Below are 24,108 nucleotides of genomic sequence, written 5' to 3'. Positions count from 1 at the left end.
TTTGATATCTGAGATATATGATGATGATGATGGAAAAAGTCTGTCCTTCCTGGGACCAAGGTCTGGATTTCATAAACACCAGGTCAAGTCCAGTGTGTTGGCTGAGGAGGGGCTCAGCACTGAACCATCAGCCGGCTGCCCTCCTGGCAGCTGGCATGTGAGTGCCCCCCAGTCCTTCTGTGTCCCCTGCCTAGACTTTCTGGTGTCCTATCCAGAGAAAACACCTCTTCCCAACACACCCTCCCATTTTACCCCACTGGATCTCTTTTTGGGATTCCAAGTTCACCCATAGAATCTGTCCACCTGATGGTATCCTGTCTTGTTTCAGACGTTGTGTCTCATCCCATCAACTAGATTGGTTGAGCAATCTGAGGTCTTATTGACCCCGTGGCTCCCACAAACTACTGGTCCAGCAAGTACTGCTTGGTAGACTCCTGACAATTGCCAGCCTTTGGCAGGCGTGACACTGAATGTGTCTGCAATTTCTACTTTGGGCTTTACCTAATATTATAATACCAGAATGCCATAGAAGGAAGGTCAGCAACTCCAACTCCTCAACTTTATGGATGATTGTATTTATACTTTGGAAGTGGAAGTGACTGATTGAAGGTGGACCTCACTCAGGCTAGTGATTTCCAAACTGTGTTCTAAGGAACCCCAGGACTCTGGGGCGGGGGGCCGAGGTGGGGCTAGGAAGAAAAGAGCAGGGAGAGGATACACACTGAAGCCCACCCCCCGCCCCCCGCCCGGCGGCCTTCCCCCAGCTTCAATGAGTTCAACCTTGCTATTTTCCATTCTTCATAAAATTTCACTTCAAGAAAGTGTTCCAGTGATTTTTTTTTTCCTGTGCCTACCCTGATCTCCAATGATTTTTTTTTTTTAAGTTTGAAAGTCACTGTTCTTGTCTAACCTACTTAATGTGCAGACAAAAAAGTTGAGGACCAGTTTCTGGCTGAACGAAGGATGATGAGACAGGCCATTTGCCCTGTTGCTCATCCTAGGCCCTAGGGATCCAGCCTCGAACAAAACAGCTCTCTGCCCTCATGAAGCTGACACTCCCCCGGTGAATTCAAGCCGTAAATAACTCAACATAGAAAAACACCAACAGGCATGCTCAAAGGAGAAAATAAAGCCCGCGAAGGGTGTGGTGAGTAATCAGAGGGTGAGGTGTCAGGTGGGCCGGGCGGGGAGGCCTCTCTGAGGCGGAAGGAAGGGAGGGAGAACTTTGTTTTCTGAGAGAAGAGTCTTCCAGGCTGTGAGATTTGCAGGTGCAACAGACGGGCTTGCATTGTCGGGAAGGAAGGCAAGCTGTCCTTCCGGACAGGATATGGGTTCTAAAAGGACCCTGCAGAGCCCCTGGGAGGCCCAGGGGAGTAGCTGGAGCCCCTCCCCACACGCGTGGGCACAGCAGGACCCGGCTTGACTCCTGCAGTGGAGACGGTGTTTCGGTGTGCCTCCTGTGCCTGGTCGCCACCGCCTTGGGCAGCTCCTGCCACCCCTCCTGAGGCCCTGGAGCCACAGGAGGCTGAAGCTATTGGCATTGGCAGGTGACTCAGTTGTAGTCCTGTTGGTGGCCCCGCGGGGGCCTCAGGGGTGGGTACCAAGAGGACCGCAGCGCCTCTGTGAGAAGCTTGGCTCTGGAGACTTCTTTCCTCGCTCACCCACGGGCCTGTCTCTGTGGCTCAGTCAAGGGACAAGACACGGCAGGGCTGGTGGAGAACGCAGCTCCCAGGAATGAGGGGCTAGGCTCAGCCCACCAGCGACCTGCCACCTCCTTCGTTTTCCCGTCTGGAACTTGGGGGTGGGATCACATTCCTAGGACGTTATGATGAGAGACAAAAGAAATCCTGAATGTGCTGGGCAAACGGTCATCACGAAATAAGTCTTTGATGAATGAATGTTGAATGAATGGATGAGCAAGGGAAAAGAAAACGATCTTGAAACGGAAAAGCAGAGGTCATGTGGCAGTTTTCAAACTTAACTAAAAGAACACCCTAGAGATGTTGTTAAATTTATTAAAACAGAGAACTGGACTCCAACCTGGTCTGGTTAATATTTTTTAATACTTTAGTTGTGAACTCATCTGCACAAGGACTTGGGTTTTCTATGGGAATTCTGTGTGGCAGTGGAAGGACTGACTGTCTGAGCTGGTCTGCCTTGGCCCTGGCCAGGCGCCCAGGGTGATCAGCAACTCAGGACCAATGTTTATGGTGATTACCCTGTAGGCTGTGTCAATTCAAGCTCTAAGCCACAGGTAATGCCGGCTTGGGGGCTTTGCATGTTTACGGGAGACTTTGTGTTGTTTCACTGAGAGCCCTACACAGAGGCAAGCCACTGCCATGCTTCATTGACCCAGCAGCTGTTGGATGGCCCTGGCTTTAAGCAAGGTCTTGGTTCAACTGACCCTCACACAGCCCAGAACCAAGGGCCCTGTCGCTGCCAGTTTCTGGTCCAATAATCACAGCAACAGCTTTCTCTCGCCCAGCACTGGCTTTCAGTTCCTTTTTAATTTCTGTTTTCTTTCTAACTTGTGAAGTCAACCACAGTTCTGTTGTGGTCACTGATGATGAAGACAATGTTGTTACTAAAGCTGGAGAGTTTTCTTTTCAGCTCAGGGCTCTATTAGTGGAACTAGAAGCCTCTCCAAAGTCCTTTAAACCACTCTTTCCCCCTCTTGCCAGTGAGCGTGAGTATGTGCGTATTGTTGCCCAGATACAACCTGAAGTTCAGCCCTGGCTGCTGGGTGCACTTTTCAGAATCAAAATGTCCTCATCAAAAATCATCCCCAGAGTTCTTTATCTGCCTGAGATGGCAGTGTTTTCTGTAACATGAACTCTGCTCTGACTCACAGTAATAATACTATTTATCAGGCCCTTGGAATGTGCCAGGTATTATGCCTAAAGCTTTGCATGAATCATTTACTTTTATCTTCTCACCGTCCTATATTTATACCCATTTTACAAAGTGGGAAAAAGGTGTTCAGAGATATTAGCTACCACAATGAGCCAAGACTGGGACTCTCCTCATTCCTATATTTCTTTATCTTCTCTAATGATTTCAGAAGTTGCTTTGCAAGCAACACATCAGCTCTCCTACCAAACTCCATGGGCTAAGCAATCATTTGCACATTGGTTAAGAAAGTGAGATCAAATGACATGATGTATGCAAAAAAAAAAAAAAACCTTTTTGTAAAATGTACAGAAATGACATCACTGGGTGGAGGTGGTTGTAACTCCCCCTGTCGTGTTGGAATTAGTATCTTTCAATTCACTGAATAGAAAGTAATTTGTATTTTACATGTTTAACCTCTCCAACCAGATAGACAAAAAATTATTTTCTCCAAACAAGCCTTTGGACTAAAGTAGAAGACAGTTGAATGGAAAATTGGGTAAAATTCTGAATGTGTTGATTAGGCAGTGGAAACATCTATTTGGAAAGCAGCTCATGCAGGCGACCTATCCTAATTCAGTCCCCTCAATATTAGCAGATGTTAACTGAGCCCCTGCTGGGTGGCAGGCACTGTGTGTCTAATAGCCTTGGGCAACCTTTGTTCATTATTTTTTTTTACTTTAATAATAATAAACGTGTTATTCTGAAATAATGATAGATATACAGAAAAGTTGCAAAGATAGCACAGATAGTTCTGTATATCCTTCACCCACGTGTGCACGCCAAGTCGCTTCAGTCGCGTCCAACGCTCTGCCACCCTAGGGACTGCAGCCCACCAGGCTCCTCTGTCCATGGTATTCTCCAGCCAAGAATACTAGAGTGGGTTGCCATGCCCTCCTCCAAGGGATCTTCCCAACCCAGGGGTCAAGCCTGCATCTCCTCTGCCTCCTGCATTGGCCGGCAGGCTCTTTACCACTAGCACCACCTGGGAAGCCCCCATCCTTCACCTAGTTTTACCCTCTCATATAACCACAGTCCATTTGCCAACCCTCAGACATTAACGTTGAAACATTACCATCAGCTATAGACTGCGCCAGTTTTTCTACTGATGTCCTTTTTCTGTCCCAGGACCCAATCCAGGATCCTACACTACATTTGGTGGGTCCATTCTTAGACCCGCTCACTTAGAGAGCATTAAAATAGCAATGTTTTCTTTGCTTCTCTTTGGGATCAAATTTGGTTTGAGTTCTATTTCCAATTCTACAGGGAAAAAGAGGCAGACAAATGATAAACAAATACCTAGACCGGTTTGACTCACATTTGAATTGGGAATTGACTCATCAGTCCTGAGGGTAACCCACCTCTATCCTCCTGAGATCACCACGTAAAGAAGAATCTCCTCTTCAGTCACAGCTCAGGCTCCTGTGTCTATGGATGTAGGGGCAAGAGTTAGGACCAGGCTTGACAGAGCAAATTGCTCTGTGGTTTGCCCCCTCAAAACCCCAAGTCCAGCTGAGTCACTGAAGAATTCCACCTTCCTGACCAGCAGTCAGGAAGAGTCCCAACAGTCTAATAGAGAAGATACTCTTTGATCTCCTCCTTTAGTTCATTCATTCATTTTTCATCATTCATTATTTTTTTAAGTTGATTAATTTGTGGCTTCCCTGGGTCTTTGTTGGTGTGTGTCAGTTCTCTCTAGTTGCAGCCAGTGGGGGCTGCTGTCTGGTTGCAGTACAAGGGCTCCTCATTGCAGGGGCTTCTCTTGTTGTGGAACACGGGCTCTAGGTGCAGGCTTCAGTGGTTGCAGCACACAAGCTCTATAAAGCCGGCTCAGTAGTTGTGGAGCACAGGCTTAGTTGCCCCACAGCACGTGGAATCTTCCTGGACCCCTGGACCGGGGACCGAACCCATGTACCCTGCATTGGCAGGCGGATTCTTATCCACTGGACCATCAGGGGAGTCCTTCACCATTCATTATTGATTTATTCCACATTTATTAAGTCCCCAGAGTGTGCCAGGTACTGAATTAAGGGCTGGGGATATAAGGAGGAGCAAAACAGAAATAAGGGAACATTAGATAGTGCTTTCATTTCATTCTTGAATACCTACTAAGTGTTCAGCACTGAGCTAGGCAATAATGGGGGAGGAGGGTGTTCTTGATACAGGTCCTGTCCTCAAGGAATGTGCTAGCCACAGAGACAGGGTGGACTACTCAAGGCAGCCTGAGATAAATGGTGCAGACAGTAGTCGGGGAGAGACAGCTAACAGCGGGGATAATTGGGAAGGGGCCCAGATCTTCAGCTGGGCTTTAGGGTGAAGTCTGCAGAGATAGTAAAAAGTCAGTAAATAAATAGAAGTCTGTGTATCGGGAAGAAAAGCGGGATTGTGCACTCTGTTTACTGATGAGAGAAGAGACAGGCTTGAGAAAGGACTCTGGGTCTGCAGATAGGGGGGCATATGTTTGAAGATGTGATCTGAGTTCTGTTGCTCTTCATGTCTCCCAGGGATAACTGAGCCCTTAGGAGCTATGCCTAAACTAAACCCTAGCAAAGCGGATCCCAAGAGCCTCTGTGGAACCAGCCACCCCCGCACACCCCCACCCCCACCCCGACCCTCCCGCCTCACTGTGGGAACCGGAGGCTCTGGAGATGAAGGGCCTGTCCCTGGTGGAGACAGTGGCTGTGCTGGAAAGAACACTGGCTTTGGGGCCCTTAAGACTTCAAGGCCTAGCTCTGCTGTTTTCCAGTGTGTGACTTTAGCCAAGCTACTGGGTGAGCTTCTATTTCCTCATCTAAAGAGGAAATAACCATAGTACCTACCTCAAAGGGGTGCCATGAAGATTAAATGAAACTATGAGGCCTCAGAGCCTGGCACAGGGTGTGGCACCAACAGGTACCAAAGAGTGGCAGCCAGTTCTTGTTTGGTCACTGAGTCGTGTCTGACTCTTTGCAACCCCATGGACTGCAGCACACCAGGCTTCCCTGTCCTTCACTATCTCCCTGAGTTTGCTCAGACTCATGTCCATTGAGTTAGTGATGCCATCCAACCATCTCATCTTCTGTAGTCCCCTTCTCCTTCTGCCCTCAATCTTCCCCAGTATCATGGTCTTTACCAATGAGACAGCTCTTCTCATCCGGGGACTAAAGTATTGGAGCTTCAGCTTCAGTCCTTCCAATGAATATTCAGGGTTGACTTCCTTTAGGATTGACTGGTTTGATCTCCTTACAGTCCAAGGAACTCTCAAGAGTCTTCTCCAGCACCACAGTTCGAAAGCATCAATTCTTCGGCAGTCAGCCTTTTTTATGGTTCAACTCTCACATCCGTACGTGACTACTGGAAAAACCATAGCTTTGACTATACAGATGTTGGTCGGCTAAGAGATGTCTCTGCTTTTTAATATACTGTCTAGGTTTGTCATAGCTTTTCTTCCAAGGAGCAAGCATCTTTTAATTTTGTGGCTGCAGTCACCGTCTGCAGTGAATTTGGAGCCCACGAAAATAAAATCTGTCACTGTTTCCACTTTTTCCCCATCTATTTGCCATGAAGTGATGGGACTGGCTGCCATGGTCTTTGCTTTTTGAACGCTGAGTTTTAAGTCAGCTTTATCACTCTCCTCTTTCACCCTCATCAAGAGGCTGTTTAGTTCCTCTTTGCTTTCTGCCATTAGAGTAGTATCATCTGAATATCTGAGGTTGTTGATATTTCTCCCAGAAATCTTGATTCCAGCCTGTGCTTCTTCCAGCCCAGCATTTTGTATGATGCACTCTGCATATTAGTTAAATAAGCAGGGTGACAATATACAGCCTTGGCGTACTCCTTCCCCATTTTTGAACCAGTCCATTGTCCCATGTCCAGTTCTAACTGTTGCTTCTTGATCTGCATACAGGTTTCTCAGGAAGGCAGGTAATGTGGTCTGGTATTCCCATCTCTTTAAGAATTTTCCAGTTTTTTGTGATCCACACATTCAAAGGCTTTGGTATGTTCAGTGAAACAGAAGTAGATGTTTTTCTGGAATCCCCTTGCTTTTTCTATGATCCAATGGATGTTGGCAATTCGATCTCTGGTTCCTCCATAAACAGCAGAGTGGGACTGAACGAACCCTGTAGTTTCATAAGAACCTCAAGACTCACATAACATAATGGTAGTCTATGTAGGTAGGTCACAGACCCAACTAAGTGAAGTCTTAGACAGCTGGGGCAATGAATACTGCCAGTCAGCAGAAGTGAACTTCAATTATCATGGTTTTGAAAGAGGGAGGCATGGGCATTCCTCTGCAGTGGCACCTAATTTGGGGAAATCTCAAATGAGAAGATGCTCTGAGATGATCTTTTCTCTTTATAGCAGAGGTTCACCTGGAAGTCCCTTGACCATACCCACACACACACAGACTGGAGGGTGACTAGTTCACAACTCTTGCATTACCCCAGTGTCCCCACAGTAGTGAAGGGAGAGTCTGTAAGGCAGGATGGGCCACAGCCTGGAAGGAGGGCAGTATTTGTTTCTACCTTGGAGCAGAATTCCAAATAGACTTCTGGGTCCACCAAAGAAAACAGAAAGAATAGAGCTGGGATGCATTCTCTTTGCCTGTTCCATCTCGAGGTAATCAGTAGATCCTTCAGTGGAAATTTGTGGAGATCATGCCTGCATTCTGGGCAAGAAGCACACAGGGGCTGTGTGAGGCCCCAGGCCCCGGGAAAAAGCACCACAGGCAACTTGATACGAATCCACGTGATGTACCAGTGGCAGGCACTGCTGTTTCCATGGCAATCTGATATAGGATGATTTGAACTTAATGCCAATTATTTGGTAAACCCTTAGGGTCAGAAAAAAGGTCTGTGTGGAAAATTGTCATTATCCTTGAGAAGTATTGTGTGTGGTTTTTTTTTTTTTTTTTTTTTTTGGTGGGGGGGAGTTGTTTATTTAAGTGCTTACTAGGTCAGAGTTGTTTTGCTCTTGCCTAAAGCCAATAATACATTCAGAACAGAGAAGGAAAATGTGAGTTTTTTCATAGACTCTAGTTCTAGTTTCTGCTAACATAGACACTATGACCTAGGATATATCCATTCTTTATTCATCTCTCCATTTAGCCCACCAGCCAGCAGCCATTCAGCCATATGTATTGAGCTCAACCTTTGTCCTGCTGGATTTCTTACCTATAAAATGAGAGAATGAATCTGGTTTAGCATTTTTGACCTAAGCTCCTAGATCCTTAGGAGTTTCAGGGTTGTGCTTTCAGGACCTTCCTTCCCAGGATGGGCTAGGGAGATTGGGCAGGGCCTGAGACCCCGCTTGCCTTCAGCCCAGAACAGCCCTGTTTTTAGTTGTTTTACATATTGAGATTTCTTTTCTTTTTTTCTCATTATTTATTTTTAATTGGAGTACAGTTGCTTTACCATGTTGTGTTCATTTCTGCTGTACAGCAGTGAATCAGCCATACATATACATGTATACCCTCTTTTGTGGGTTTCCTCCCCGTATTCATTTGGAACAAAGACTTCTTGACTGAAAAATCAGTCTCCATGGACCTTCCAGTGGTGACTCTCTGCAGCTTCAGGCCAATTGTTTTTCAATCAGGGCCCCTGCAGTGCAGGATACAGAAATAAGATGGAGAATAAACCTGTCTCCCCCACATCCCGCCCCACCCCCACCACACCCCCCGGGGGGTGCTTGCTGTCTCTGTGAGGATAAACTGAGATTATAGTGTGAAAACCTGCTTGGGTAAACGACTGTTGTTAAGATAATACAAATAATAATTATTACAGTGGAGTCGGGCAATCAAGATATACCCACAGGGAAATACAGCCTATAATTCAGCCTACAATTAGGGATCAGGTAAAAGCAGTAGGCTCCCAGGGTCTCCACTCAGGGACTCGGGGAATTGCATGACTTTCCTGGGAACGCGAGCCTGCTCGCCAATGCCTCCCGGGTGGAGGGGGGGGGGCGCTGCTGCGCCCCCTACTTCAACCCCCCACCCCCACATACTTGCCCACCGCTGCCGCAGCTACAGGGAGCCTCACGGTGATTGGCTGAGCTGGAAGTTGTTGCTAGGCTACCAGTCCGCGGGAGGCTGGGGCCTCTAGTCCCATCCTCCACCGCAAATTCATCCCGCACAGCCGAGTTAATTCGGGCACCCTGTGAATGGGATCCCCAGCAGTTTAAATTGTCAGCTGCCAAGTGCCCATCTTTCTAGGATTTAACACTCAGCATGAAGGCTATGTGAAGGAGGGGAAGAGAGAAGCCTTCTGTTTTTATACTCTGGGTCACCTTAAATAGCTGTTTCTTTGAGCCTCCTCCCTTGAATTCTGGGTTTACTCATATATTCATTATTCATGGATGCATCTGTGTTTATTAAGTGCCTACCGTGTTCCATGCACTATGGGACAAAGGGATGAACGATGTGGAGACCATCATTGCCCACATGAAGGGAGAAACATTAGGCACTTAAGCAAATAAATAAGATAAACATGTATCTAATTCTTTCTTTCCTCTTCAGTGATTTTACTAAAACCCCCTTTCCCCTACTAAATCTGTAGGGTCCACCAAGTTGACAGGGGAAGGAGTGCTACTGCCAACCATGCCTAAACTACATTACACCCAACCCATCCCCTCACCGTGCCCTGAAACTGGGGTACATCCTCTCATCTCCACAGTGCTTGTACCTTTGCTCTCTCGAACCCATAAGTGAGCCTGAGTGCACCTTGATGAAGATGTGGGTTGGAATCATTGTCCCATGTTCAGGTGAGAAAGCTGAAAGCCAGAGACGTCAAGAAACACTGTCCACGGTCACATGGAGAATTACCAGCATAACCAGTATTGAGCACTTACTATGTGCAGGCTCTTTAAAAAAAAAAAAAAAACAACTGTCTTCCTAAAAAGAACGAAAAAAAAAAAAGATCTTCCTCATAACAATCCAGTAAGGTATATAATTATTATTATACCCATTTTATAGGTGAAAAAATTGAGGCTGGAAGAAGTTATTTGACTTGTCAAGGTGACCCAGGTAGTGTGTGGCAAAGCTGGAATTTGAACCAAATCTCCCTGGCTCCAAAGCCTAACCTCTTTTTAAGAACTGGATCTGGTCACAGGAAAGAGTCTCTGAGTGGCTAAGTCTTGGAGTGGTTTCCAAATGCTCTTCAAAACCTCCCAGTCCCAGGATCTTATTTATTTTTCAACTGAAGATTTTGGTACAATACACTCATAAAACCTGGTGAATTTGCCATACTTATCAATATGACAGACTCTGTTATCTATCCATCTGTGATGATCTTGCCTTCAAATTTTTATTGGGTAATTAAGTCAAGTAACTCTTCCCTGTAAGCATTTCCATTGCTTGCTCTGTTCGCTTTTTATTTTCCTTTGTTTGTGTTCTGAACAAACACCGAGGACCCACCAAGTATTGTGGGAGGCTTGGTGTGTGTAGGTGAGTGTGGCCCATCCCTTCCTTGAGGAGTTCCTAACGTAGCGCAAAGTTTCTGAAGGGTCTTCCATGGGCAAAGTGCAGTGAGAGGTCATGGAGAGAGGAGGACCACAGAGACCAGCCCTCAGAGAGTCTCCTTGATTTCGGAGACAGACCTACAGTTAGAGTAAAGACAAAGGTGGGAAAGGAGGTGGGGAAGGAACAGAAGTGGTCGTGGCAGGTGTGGGCTGGGGGTGGCAGCAGCCCACCTTGAGTTTCCCACAGAGCTGCTTTTAAATCCATCTTGCTGTGGTCCTTGTGGGACACTATGTTTCAGAGCCCAGCAGCCTGCAGCTTGGAAGGAGGCCTTTAAATGGGAGAAGGTGCTAGAAAGAACAGAGATGCATAAAGAAGCCAGCTAAATTTATCCCTCCTTGCAGCAGCCAGCAATCGCTATGCTTAACACTTGATTTTCTACCAATAGAGACTAGTTTACCCAGAAGATTAGGTGTTTTTCTCTGAGAAGACAGAGAGAGAGATGCAGAGAGTGAGACCTGAAGAGAGGCAAGGTGAGACAGAGATAACTCTGCACACTTTGGGATGCCATCCTAGTGAGCAGTAGGAAAAAATATTAACCTGGGTACCTGAGTGGGAGCAATCAGACAACCTCTTGCCCCCTTTCAACCTGGCTACCCTCCTAATTTCCAGATAGCACCATTTTTCATATATAAGTATATAGGAGATATCTATGTTATCTTGGCCACAGCCCTGTCCCTGTCAACCACCACCATCCATATACAACTGAGAGTTGACTGTAAATGGATAATATACCAAAGCAATGATTTAAGTATTACAAGACTAATATGCATGCCTTTGACCCAGCATTCCCATGTATAGGAATTTATCCTGACAACAATAATTAAGGACATGGCAAAGAATTTAGCAAGAGATGATTCATTGCAAAATTGTTTAGAGAAAGCAAGGAAACTAAGTAGCCAACCCCTGTTGAGGACCTGCTCAATAAATAACGATATATCTTTACAAATAGCTGTCCATGATGCTCATGAAGTAGGTTATAAATGGGTTCTTACTGATGTGGAAAGACATGATTAGGTAAAAAAAAGCAAGTTACAAAATAGTGTGTGTAGTATGACTCTATGTAAGTATTCTTGTAAGTAAGAATAAGTATATAAAATAGTCTAGGAAGACACAAACCAAATGTTAACCTCTGGGTGGAGGAATTCCAAGACATTAATTTTACTTTCTTTTTGCTCATCTGCATTAAAAAAAATTTCTTTTTTCCACAATGAATATGTATTTCCTGTGGAGTGAAAACAAATTTCCTTCCAGCAGTCCTAGTGAGCACCTTCTGCTAGGCGTCCAGGAGTGGGGGGGGCAAGCTGAGCCAGGTACTCCTGACTCTGAGGCTTGTGAGAAAGGCCACCAACCCTGTGAGGCCACTTCAAGCTGCTCTTTAAGAATTGCCAAAAAGCGAGTCCACACCCTAACTTGACTCTCCAAGCTGATTGGTCTTATGGGCACGAACTCAAGTGACCCAATAACACCTTGGTATCAAAATGCTTGGTTGCCTCATAACCTACTGGTGGGTTGGCTGCGGCCGCTCCCTGCCCCCAAGGGAAAACAGTCTGTACAAACTGGTACTTGGTAAAGGCTAACCTTGCTAAAATTGCAGAGCCTTCCCAGCTCGCCAGAAGGATCCTCCCCTGTAAGGGGGTGATGGCTAAGATGTTGCGATGATCAGGTCAGCCCCAACTACATCCAGGCAGCTGTGATTCTGAATGCTGGAGAGAAAAGGCCGTCACCATGGCAACCCAGGCTGGCTCAGCCTCTGGGATCAGTCCAACACCCAGAGAAAGGAGGTGGGATCTGGAGTCAGAAGAAACACTGCCTGGTTGTCTGACCTCAGGCAGTACTCTTCGCTTTTCTCTGCCTCAGTTTCTACATCTGTAAAGTGATACGGAAGCTCCTTATCTTACCTGCTTCCAGGATTAATGAGGAACAATCTGTGAATGGTAAAAATGTGAGAGGAGTAGAGCACCCCTAGCTTTGGTTTGTCCCCACATCGCTGTGTATGACCTTGGACAAATCACTTAACCTTTCTGTGCCTCAGATGCTCTGTTTGTAAATAGGATAGTCATGTCCCCCGTGATAGCTTCTCAGATTTACTGTCAGGCAGCCATGAGACTCCCAGAAGTTGGAAGGAATCTTGGTCCTTAGCACCCATGCAGGAATCCCTTTGATGAGTTCTTTGGCTGAGGTACTTGTCCTACCTCTGCTTGATGACCTAAAGTGGCAGAGAGCTTACGACTGCACAGCTTTCCAAGTAGCCATTGCTACATGATGCTAATTGTAAGAAAGTTCTTTTGTATAGGATGTTTTGGGTTTTGCTTTAAAAAAAAAACCACTCAATTTATTTCTTTATTTTTGGCTGTGCTGGGTCTCCATTGTGGTGTACAGGCTGTTTGTTGCTACTCACGGGCTTTCTGTAGTTGCTGCAAATGGGGCTGCTCTCTGGCTGCAGTGTGCCCGCTCTGGGGCAGGCAGACTTCAGCACGTGCTGCACACAAACTCAGAGTTGTGGCTCATGGACTTAGTTGCCCTGCGGCATGTGGGACCTTAGTTCCTGGACCAGGGAGCGAATTCCTCTCCCCTACATTGGCAGGCAGATTCTTAACTACTGGGCCACCAGGGAAGTCCCAGTATAGGTTGTTTTACAATTAAATGTTTGCTGTAAAAATTAGCAGTCCTTTTCAGATCTGTTTCCATTCCTGATTTTCCCAGCGGGTTTGCACAAGATAAAAATTAGCAGCAATTGGCAAGAAGCAGGTACAGGCCCAGTTCTGAAAGCTTTTAGCTTAATGTAGTGAAGGAGATGAGTTCCTGGGTCACACATTCTAGGTTAAAATCCCACTTTGTTCACTTACCAGATGGTTGCCCTTGGGCAACTTATGTTAGCTCTCCGAGCCTCAGTCTCGATTGGTAAAATGAGGCCAGAACTACCTACCTCACAGTATTATTGCTGTGACAGCACTTCTTATTCAGTGCACAACTCTAATTTCCCTGATGGAATCCTGGGGGTCGGTGGGGGGGGCAGAGCGGGGCACACCTTCCTCTGCCACCCCCTGGACAACACATCTGACCTCTGAGCTCCACCACCCCGCAATCTGGCATGTGTAGGCTCTTATGTGCCCAGGCTGTACCCCTCTCAGAAGCAGGCAGAAGGTTCACCTTGCTTGCCCTCCTGGGAACCCCTGCAACACAGCCTTGTGTGCGCATTTCAGGGCCTTCTCCCTCTCAGGCCTAGGCCAGGGGCCATAAAAGGAAGATGATGCAATGGCTTCAAGACAAAGTTTACCCTCCCTGTGATTCCCCTGCCTCAAGGTTAGCACCTCCTCCTGCCCATAGATGCAGCAGGCACTAAGCATGCGGTCCAGAGTGTCACTGGGTGAAGCCTTTCAACCATATCACTTAATGGGACTCTCATAGAGGGCAAAAAGCCTCTAAGACTCAAAAGAATGCAGTCTGGTGGTGGGGTAGAAACGTGGTCCTTTGCCCTCAATTGAAGGAGTCAGGACGCCTGACTAGCGGTGGGCTCTCGGGAGCCAGTGATTTCATTCCTCTGTGCCTCGCTTTCCTCACGTGCAGAATGACAGGTTGATGCCTGAGACCTCTCCTGTGTCAGAATTACAGGTTTTTCCATTTATTGGATGCAGGATGAGATGGCATAATTGTCCCTGACCTCTTTATGCCATAGGGGCTGCTGAGAACCCGCTCCTCTGCTTCCTCCGCAGATGAATACCTTCGAGTCCTCAATGTGGGTGTGGCCGAGGTGAAGAAGTCCTTCTTGGGTCCCTTATCGCCGTCCTGTAAGATGGTGCAGATGATGAGGCAGTTTCTATACCGGGTCCTGCCTGAGGACTCCTACAAGGTCACCACTGGGAAGCTCCACGTGGCCCTCACCAGGTTCACGGATGGAGAGAGTGTGGTGGTTTCAGAGTATACGTCCAAGGAAGAGCTCATTGAGGCAAGGGGGCGGGACTTGGGTGTGAGGGCGGGGCCTGTTGGGCGGGGCGGGGCCAGGGCGGGACCTGGGTGTGAGGGCGGGGCTCGGAATGGGGGCGGGGCCGGAGTGGGCAGGGCCGGTAATAAGGGCGGGACCGGGGCGTGGCTGGGTGGGCGGGGCTTGGGATAAGGGCAGGGCCTGGTGGGCGGGGTCTGGGTGGGCGGGGCTGGGGATGAGAGCGGGGCCGGGGATCTGGGGCCGAAAAGGAGAGGCTGGTCTTGATTTTTTGACAGGCCTCTGGGACGGTCCACCTGTCTGCCTCACTTCCTTCTGTTTTCTGCTTCCCAAGTTTTTCCGTCCCTTCGCCCTCCTGCCAACCGCCTTTCTGTGTCAGGCACGCTGTTAAACGAGATGGACACAGAGAGATGCCAAAAACGAATCAGACTTGGTCACCATCCCACATTTTAGCGCTGAGAGTCCCGCCCGTTTTGCCTCTGCCTTGCCCTCTGATTTGATCCTGCAGCTTCTCAGAGGCCCGTCTGTGTTATCAACAGAGGTCCCGTGGCTCCTGTCCGCCTGGGCTGCAGTGTTTCCCCACTGAATTACTCCCAGTTTGTGGGAACGGCCTCCCTTCGCCCTTTCTCTTCCTTTGGTCCTTGCTAAAAAGGATTGCATTATCACGAAATGGAAAGGGGGCTCTGATAGTGCACTTTTCTAAGCTCATTAATATAATTTAAAAAATAATTTTATTTACTTATGTACTGGCTGCGCGTGTCTTTGTTGCTGTGCGGGCTTTTCTCTAGTTGCAGAGAGTAGGGGCTACTCTCTAGTTGAGGTGCGAGGGCTTCTCTCGCTGCTGAGCCCTGGCTCTAGGGTGCTCAGGCTTCAGTAGTTGCTGCTTCTGGGCTCTAAAGCACAGACTCAGTAGCTGTGGTGTGCGGGCTTAGCTGCTCCGAGGCATGTAGGACCTTTTTGGAAACCAGGGGTCGAACGCATGTCTCCTATATTGGCAGGTGGATTCTCTACCACTGGGCCCCCAGGGAAGCGCCCATAACCCCATTAATGTAAACTTTAGTTAGGAATTGTTAGTGTTGAAGAGTGCTGTGGATGTTCCCAATTTTCTTTCAGGACAAAGGGGTTGAGCACATACCCCTCCACACTTATTTCCACTCCCTTTCCCTCCTCTGAAAGCAAGGCCCTTGCCACCCATCCTCACTTCCCCACACTGGCATGGCTTTGATCCCAGTGAGAGCGAGGAATAGACAGTGGGCATGGACACTTCCTCCAGCCACCTCACATCGCTTGGGTTTATTAGCACCCAGTTCTTCAAGACTTTTGTGTCCCCAGTCCTCTTCCATCACTTCCTGCTCCTACCCATACCAGCCAGAGCAGGTCACACAAAGCAGGCTTCTGTGCTTTTGCACCTGCTGTTCCTTCTGTCTGGGATGCCCTTCCCCACCCCACTTCACCTGCGCAATCAGACTCCAGTCACTCCTGCCAGGGAACTTTCCTTCATTCCCTGCCGGCCTCGCACCCGCTGGGTTGGGTGCTTCTTTGGGGCCCCGTTGCCCATGCCCACCTCCATCACAGCATCTGTCACCACCCTCTTTGAACATTCCTAAGGGTGGGTATATCCTTTGATTCCAAAGGATCAGATTCCAAAGGCCCAGGCCAGATACATAACAATGGTTGTTGAATCCCATTTGGTGCCAGAAGGAAGCCTGGATATCACTGAGGCCACTCTCCCCCTTTAAAGCTGGGACACCCTGCCCAGACCAACCAAGGAGGTTACCAAGGACCCAGTCAGTGTAACTGACTTAGGGCTCCACTTCCCTGAGCAAGGCCTCCACCTTGGTGTAAGGAGGGCCAGGCTAGTGGTGGCGCAGAGGCTGCAGGTGAGTCCTCCCTACTCAGCCCCCAGGCCTCGGGCGTCTCAGCCCTGTTCTCTCCCCACAGGCCCTGTACTGCAGCTGCTTTGTCCCTGTGTACTGCGGCCTTATTCCTCCAACTTACCGTGGCGTGGTACGTGCTTCAGTGTGGGAAGGGGCGAGCTGGGATCCAGGGGGGCCCCTGTGCCCCGCATCTGCGAGGGATGGTCTCAGAATTCAGTGGGAAGACCACACGAATTGAAAAGGCCCTTGCGTTTTCCTACTCAGAATTCCCAATGTAGATGGATTTCTGGGGCTTTAAGATGGCCTTTCCCCCACTGGGTTGGGCTTCTCTCTGCACCCACCAACCCATTATTAAGCCTGGCAAGTCAAGGCTCCACAAGTTTGCCAGATTTTCCCAGTAGGAAAATGCAGTCAGGGTGAGACTGCGCCTCTAACCAGCTTCAGCTGATGCAGATGCCGCTGGTCCACAGACCACACTCTGAGCAGGAGGATTTAACCCGCATCTCCTCCTCATCTAGAGAAAATGAGATCCAGAGACTAGAGTCAGCTAGCAGATGGACCCTTATTGCATGTCATCCATGTAATTCTCAGGTGCCCAGAGAGTTGGAGCCTCTGTGTCTGTGATCCTTTGTTCATAGTTGAGAGAACAGAAGCCCCAAGAGGGGAAGGGACTTGAGGGTGGACACTTGGTGGTGAGGAGGGTTCTGAAGGGTTTGTGGGGGGAGGTCTGACCTCAACAGAGGAAGGCAACTGGGCCCTGCAGCAGCCTAGAGGGGGAATATCTCACAACCTGCTCAGACTCACCGCATGTACACCTTCTCACAAGGCCCAGGGGACGGGTTCCATTCCCCAGCCCTGCCCTCAGCCGTTAAGGGACTTGACAAACAGTGACTGTGCCAACTTTACCCAGAGCATGGATGCCCCCGAACCTTGGTGTCAGAGCTTCTCCCGAGGAACCCATTTCCTTTGTTTTTTTTGGCCTTACCACGTGGCCTTTGAGATCTTAGTTCCCAGACTAGGGATCAAACCCATGCCCACACCCCCACACCCCTCCCCTCCCACTGGGATGGCTGAGTCTTAACCTCTGGACCATAAGTTAAGTCCCAAGACCCATTTCTTTGATGACTTGAGTGGGAGAGAGGGCCTCTGACCCCAGATGAGCGTTTCTCACGGGCACCCCCGCCCCACAGCGGTACATCGACGGGGGCTTCACCGGCATGCAGCCCTGCTCCTTCTGGACCGACTCCATCACCATCTCCACCTTCAGCGGGCAGCAGGACATCTGCCCGCGGGACTGCCCCGCCATCTTCCATGATTTCCGCCTGTTCAACTGCTCCTTCCAGTTCTCCCTGGAGAACATTGCCAGGATGACCCATGCCCTGTTCCCCCCAGACCTGATGGTGAGAGACACAGGGATCTGTGAGTGGGCGCAGGGAGAGCCAGGGAGGGTGGTCGGGTGGGGAGGAGGACTGGGATGGGGGAGCCAGGGGGGCCCACTCAGTCCATCTGTGTTTTCCCCCTTCACTGGTCCCTTACACTTCCTTGTAAACCTGTATCCTGGCCTTGCTGCAGCCCAGGAATGAACAAGTGCCCAAGGTGCTCCCAGCCTCAATTCTTTCCCCCTGACTATGTCAGAACTGCTGATAGGAATGTTGGCTGAACTCTCACACTCTGACATGCAGTGTGGGGTCAGCAAACTATGGTTCAGGAGCCAAATCCAGCCCATCGCTTGTGAGCTAAGAATGGACTTTCTATTTTTAAGGCATTGTTAGAAATAAAAATAAAAAAGAAATGACATAAACTATAGGTGACCTGAAAAGCCCCAAATGTTTACTATTTGGCCCTTTACAGAAAAGGTGTTACGGGCAATATCTCGGGTAATCCGCCATACAGTTATTATTCCTGTTTTACAAGTGAAGAAACTGAGGCTGTGAGAGGTCACATTCAGACAGCCACCAAGCTGATAAGTGGCCGTGCTGGGATCTGAGCTCTGTCTCCTAGTTCTGCTGTTCCTACTGTCCAAACGCACCTTCTCTGGTTCTACTAGAGACCTCTCACACTCTGCGGCCCAGGGGACACTGATGATCAGCTGTGAATGGTTTAACACCTTCATGCAGCATCACTATGGACACATGGTCAGGAACTGCCCCCCACTTCTCAGCAGATAGCAAGGGAGGAGTACATTTTGAAAAGCCCATCCAGGGAAGCCGAAGAGCAGTGGAAGCAGCTGCTTTGGGCCAGGGGGCCGCCAGGCTCTGCGTTGCTGCACGCTTACTTATTTCCTGGTGCTCTACCTTGCAGATCCTCCACAATTATTACTACCGAGGGTACGAAGATGCTGTTTTGTACTTGAGGAGGCTGAGTGAGTACCATGGGGGGGTCAGGAGGAAGTGGGGCAGGGGTGGGGGGCGGTAGGTGGGGGGCGGTAGGTGGGGGCGGTAGGTGGGGGCGGTAGGTGGGGCAAAGACAGAAAGTAGAAGAGCTGAGTAAAGGAGCGTTTCCCCCAGTTTGTGAACTAGAGGTGCCCTTCAGGCAGGAGAGCCGGAATGGGTTCAAGAACCTGGCTGTCTTCATTGTCCAGGACAGGCCGCTGTGGCCAGAAATTATGGTCTCTGTGGATAGGGGGCTTACTGATTAGACTGTGTCTACAGTTTTTGTACAGATAAATTTTCTGGATTTAAAAACTATGTTTAGGTTGGGACTTTGCAAGCAGTCCACTTGTTAAAACTTCACCTTCCAAAGCAGGGGGTGTGGGTTAGATCCCTGGCCAGGGAGCTAAGATACCACATGCCTCGTGATCCCAAAAAACAAACATAAAACAGAAGCAATATTGTAACAGATTCAATAAAGGCTTTAAAAATGGTCCACATAAAAAAAATCTTTTAAAAAGTCAATATATTAAAAAATAAGTAAATAAAAGTAAAAGCTAGGAAATATATACCTCATATCTCCTTGGATAATTCCATTTTCATATCATTACATCTTCTTGTATTTTATTCTCTTTCCAATGAAACAGTAGTGTTAATATAGAACTAACTATAACTAGTTTATGTTTGTGTGAGACTTTGAGTGACATATTGATCAACAAATGAGAGAGAAGAGCCCTCACCCTATGTTGGTTTGGAAAGCATGGTCCCATCCCTGTGTATCCTCTGTGCATTGTCTGATTTCAATGGCATCTATCACACACTCTAACTCCACGCAAACGTCTTTGTTAAAACGAAAGAAAAATGCTTTTCTATATCTAGAATTAATTCCATGGGGCATATTTCCAGAAAAAAAAAAGATTCCTGGATCAAAGGATGTTTACCAAATGTTCACTTCAGTTCAGTTGTTCAACTGTGTCTGACTCTTTGCGACCCCATGGACTGTAGCACACCAGGCCTCCTTGTCCATCACCAGCTCCCAGAGCTTGCTCAACTCATGTCCATTGAATCGATGATGCTATCCAACCATCTCATCCTCTGTCATCCCTTTCTCCTGCCTTCAATCTTTCCCAGCATCAGGGTCTTTTCCAAGGAGTCAGTTCTTTGCATCAGGTGGTCTAAGTATAGGAGCTACAGCTTCAGCATCAGTCCTTCCAATGAATATTTAAGACTGATTTCCTTTAGGATGGACTGGTTGGAGCTCCTCGCAGTCCAAGGGACTCTCAAGAGTCTTCTCCAACAACACAGTTCAAAAGCATCCATTTTTGGACTCAACTTCCTATATGGTCCAACTCTCACATCCATATGTGATTACTGGAAAAACCACAGCTTTGACTAGCTGGACCTTTGTTGGCAAAGTAATGTCTCTGCTTTTTAATATGCTGTCTATGTTGGTCATCACTTTTCTTCCAAGGGACAAGCATCTTTTAATTTCATGGCTGCAGTCACCATCTGCAGAGATTTTGAGTGAGTGAGTGAATTCACTCAGTCGTGTCTGACTCTTTGCGACCCCATAGACTGTAGCCTACCAGGCTCCTCCATCCATGGGATTTTCCAGGCAAGAATACTGGAGTGGGTTGCCATTTCCTTCTCCAGAAGATCTTCCTGACCCAGGGATTGAACCCAGGTCTCCTGCATTGTAGGCAGACGCTTTATCATCTGAGCCACCAGGGAAGCAGAGATTTTGGAGCCCCCCCAAAATAAAGTCTGTCACTGTTTCCACTGTCTCCCCATCTATTTTCCATGAAGTGATGGGACTGGATGCCATGATTTTAGTTTTTTGAATGTTGAGTTTTAAGCCAACTTTTTCATTCTCCTCTTTCACTTTCATCAAGAGGCTCTTTAGTTCTTCGCTTTCTGCCATAAGTGTGGTGTCATCTGTGTAGCTGAGGTTATTGATATTTCTCCCAGAAATCTTGATTCCAGCTTGTGCTTCATCCAGCCCAGTATTCACATGATGTACTCTGCATAGAAGTTAATAAGAAGGGTGACAATATACAGCCTTGACGTACTCCTTTCCCAATTTGGAACTAGTCGTTGTTCCATGTCTGGTTCTAACTGTTGCTTCTTAACCTGCATACAGATTTCTCAGGAGGCAGGTAAGGGCTGGTATTCCCATCTTCTTAAGAATTTTCCACAGTTTGGTGTGATCCACACAGTCAAAGGCTTTAGAGTAAGTCAATGAAGAAGAAATAGATGTTTTTCTGGAACTCTCTTGCTTTTTCTATGATCCAACTGATGTTGGCAATTTGATCTCTGGTTCCTCTGCCTTTTCTAAATCCAGCTTGAACATCTGGAATTTCTCAATTCATGTACCGTTGAAGCCTCGATTGGAGAATTTTGAGCGTTACTTTGCTAGCGTGTGAGATGAGTGAAACTGTGTGATAGTTTGAACATTTTTTGGCATTGCCTTTTGGATTGGAATGAAAACTGACCTTTTCCAGTCTTGTGGCCACTGCTGAATTTTCCAAATTTGCTGGCATATTGAGTGCAGCACTTTCACAGCCTCATCTTTTTGGATTTGAAATAGTTCAATTGGAATTCGATCACCTCCACTAACTTTGTAGTGATGCTTCCTAAGACCACTTGACTTTGCACTCCAGAATGTCTGGCTCTAGGTGAATGATCACACCATTGTGGTTATCTGGGTCATTAAGACCTTTTCTGTATAGTTCTGTGTATTTTTGCCACCTCTTCTTAATATCTTCTGCTTTTGTTAGGTCCATACCGTTTCTGTCCTTTATTGTGCCCATCTTTGCATGAAATTTTCCTTTGGTAGCTCTAAATTTTTTGAAGAGATCTCTAGTCTTTCCCATTCTATTGTTTTCCTCTATTTCTTTGCACTGATAACTGAGGAAGGCTTTCTTATCTCTCCTTGCTATTCTCTGGAACTCTGCATTCAGATGGCTATATCTTTCCTTTTCTCCTTTGCCTTTCACTTCTCTTCTTTTCTCAACTATTTGTAAGATCTCCTCAGACAACCATTTTGCCTTTTTGTATTTCTTTTTCTCAGGGATAGTTTTGATCACCGCCTCCTGGACAATGTTTTGAACTTCCATCCATTGTTGTTCAGGCACTCTGTCTATCCAGTCTAATCCCTTGAATCTATTTGTCACTTCCACTGTATAATTGTAAGGTCATACCTTAATGGTCTAGTGCTTTCCCCTATTTTCTTCATTTTAAGTCTGAATTTTGCAGTAAGGAGTTCATGATCTGAGCCACAGTCAGCTCCTGGTCTTGTTTTTGCTGACTGTATAGAGCTTCTCCATCTTTGGGTACAAAGAATATAATCAATCTGATTGACCATCTGGTGATATCCATGTATACAGTCATCTCTTGTGTTGCTGGAAGAGGGTGTTTCTATGCCCAGTGAGTTCTCTTGGCAAAACTCTATTAGCCTTTGCCCTGCTTCATTTTGTGCTTCAAGGCCAAACTTGCCTGTTACTCCAGGTATCTCTTGACTTCCTATTTTTGCATTCCAGTCCCCTATGATGAAAAGGATATCTTTTTTTAGTGTTAGTTCTAGAAGATCTTGTAGGTCTTCATAGAACCGTTCAACTTCAGCTTCTTCGGCAAGGCAAACCATTCAAGTCTATGCCCCAACCACTAATGCCGAAGAAGCTGAAGCTGAATGGTTCTGCAGATATCTGCTGCTGCTGTTAAGTCGCTTCAGTCGTGTCCGACTCTGTGCAGCCCCATAGATGGCAGCCCACCAGGCTCCTCCGTCCCTGCGATTCTCCAGGCAAGAACACTGGAGTGGGCTGCCATTTCCTTCTCCAATGCATGAAAGTGAAAAGTGAAAGGGAAGTCGCTCAGTCGTGTCTGATAGCAACCCCATGGACTGCAGCCTACCAGGCTCCTCCGTCCATGGGATTTTCCAGGCAAGAGTACTGGAGTGGGGTGCCATTGCCTTCTGCAGAATATCTCAAAGATATTTTTGTGTGTATCCTTTGATGGGAAATACGACCTTGCCCCTAGACTGCTCTTGGCTGTTTCTCCTTGGTCTCCCATTCCCTCCCTTCCCTAATTAACAACTGCTTGAACCTGCCCATTTGAACCCAGGGAAGGTTGAGGAGGCTGAATGAAGGCTGTTTCCTATAATCAAAGAAATAGGGGACACAGCAAGACTTTGTGCCTAGGAACCTCTAGGGCCCTGTGGAATCATGGTGAACTTTTTCTGTATGTAGTTTTAAAAAATATGTGTTTTAGGAGTGAGATTAAAAGATTGAATGTGGTTTTTCTTCCCCCTAGGATATACGCATTTAAAAAATTTTTTTCCTCCAAAATTGCCTCCTGCTTTCCCAAGCTTCCCTTGTCCCAAATTTATTTTCTCCTGGGTCCTTTATCCCAGTTAGGAGGATGGGGAGCAGGATGCAGGGAATGTGGACTCTGGAAGAGAGCGGCCCTGGGCCAGAACCCCCATCCCCCAAGCTGCTCGAGCTCCAGGAAATCACTCCACCTCTCTGAGTCTTGGTTCCTAATCTGTACGAAGGGTTTATTTAGATCCTGGTTCTCAACACATGAATTGTGTGACCTTGAGTAAGTAATTTACCTCCTGGGGCCTGTTTCTCATCTGTACAAGGTAGCTGGTGGTAGACCGTATCTCCACTCCTAGCCACAGTCAATCCAGTCCACTGCCTGCTCTGACCTCAGCGACAGGCCCCTCCTCTCACCTCTCTGCAGACAGACACCTCCTAATCCTGACTGTCCTCTGACAACTCGTCCATCCTCCACATTTGCACAGGGGACAGCTGGGAAGCTGAACCGCAAGTATCCAAAAGGAGGACCACCTGAAGGGGGTGTGGTGGTGGAGATGAGGTCTCACCTCCAGAGTCCCAGGAATAGGAGGGTCTGGCTAGGGCCTGGGCTCCTTCCCACCACCAGCTGGGGAGTCCCTCCATTCTTTCCTCAGTGATGGTGTATACTGAGGACTTGGGGCTTGGGGATCCCCTGTTTGGTTTTTGGATCTTGGAGCAGACAGCCTGCTGCAGGAAATCCCTCTACAGCTCAGATTACAGCCTGGCTACCAGGCTGCCTCCATACCTGTCTCTCCCTTAGAATTTTCCTTCATCTCCCTCTCGGGGCAAGCCCCAGGGAGAGATACTAAGTGGAATTTTAAGCATCTCTCATCTCCCCTGTTTCTCAGGAGCCCCATATTTCACCCTCTGGAGGAACCCAGTGACTTCTCACCCTTCCCCCTTCCACCCTTAGCTGGTTGGGACATTCTCACAGGTGTGAATGGCGGTCCTAAACCCAGAGATGAAACTCTGATAGCAGCATTGCAGCCATCCACTCCTGAACTGGGGACAGTATATGGAGGAGGATAGATTTTCCCCAATGGCGCTGGAATCACTCCAAGTAGGAACAGACTCAACTCATAAGGGAGAAAATGTCTCATGCTGGCTGCCAGCTGTTTGGGCTTCCTCTTCCAATTTGCCAGTGTGTGCGTGGCTTTCTCAGTGCAAGCTTCAGCTCCAGCAC

General features: G+C 47.7%; 1 protein-coding gene across 1 annotated transcript in view; it reads left to right on the top strand.

Moving 5' to 3' along the window:
• The window catches only part of PNPLA1 (patatin like phospholipase domain containing 1), a 52,997-nt gene that overhangs the window by 11,265 nt on the left and 17,624 nt on the right, over nucleotides 1-24,108 (top strand). The window contains exons 2-5 of the mRNA XM_040249821.1: nucleotides 14,098-14,330; nucleotides 16,266-16,331; nucleotides 17,392-17,601; nucleotides 18,503-18,563. Of these exons, the coding sequence (XP_040105755.1) occupies nucleotides 14,098-14,330; nucleotides 16,266-16,331; nucleotides 17,392-17,601; nucleotides 18,503-18,563 (570 nt within the window). The remainder of the gene's footprint in view (nucleotides 1-14,097; nucleotides 14,331-16,265; nucleotides 16,332-17,391; nucleotides 17,602-18,502; nucleotides 18,564-24,108) is intronic.

This window comes from Oryx dammah, unplaced genomic scaffold, assembly GCF_014754425.2.
Source record: "Oryx dammah isolate SB20612 unplaced genomic scaffold, SCBI_Odam_1.1 HiC_scaffold_11, whole genome shotgun sequence".
NCBI lineage: Eukaryota > Metazoa > Chordata > Mammalia > Artiodactyla > Bovidae > Oryx > Oryx dammah.
This window is presented reverse-complemented; position numbering and strand designations above follow the sequence as displayed.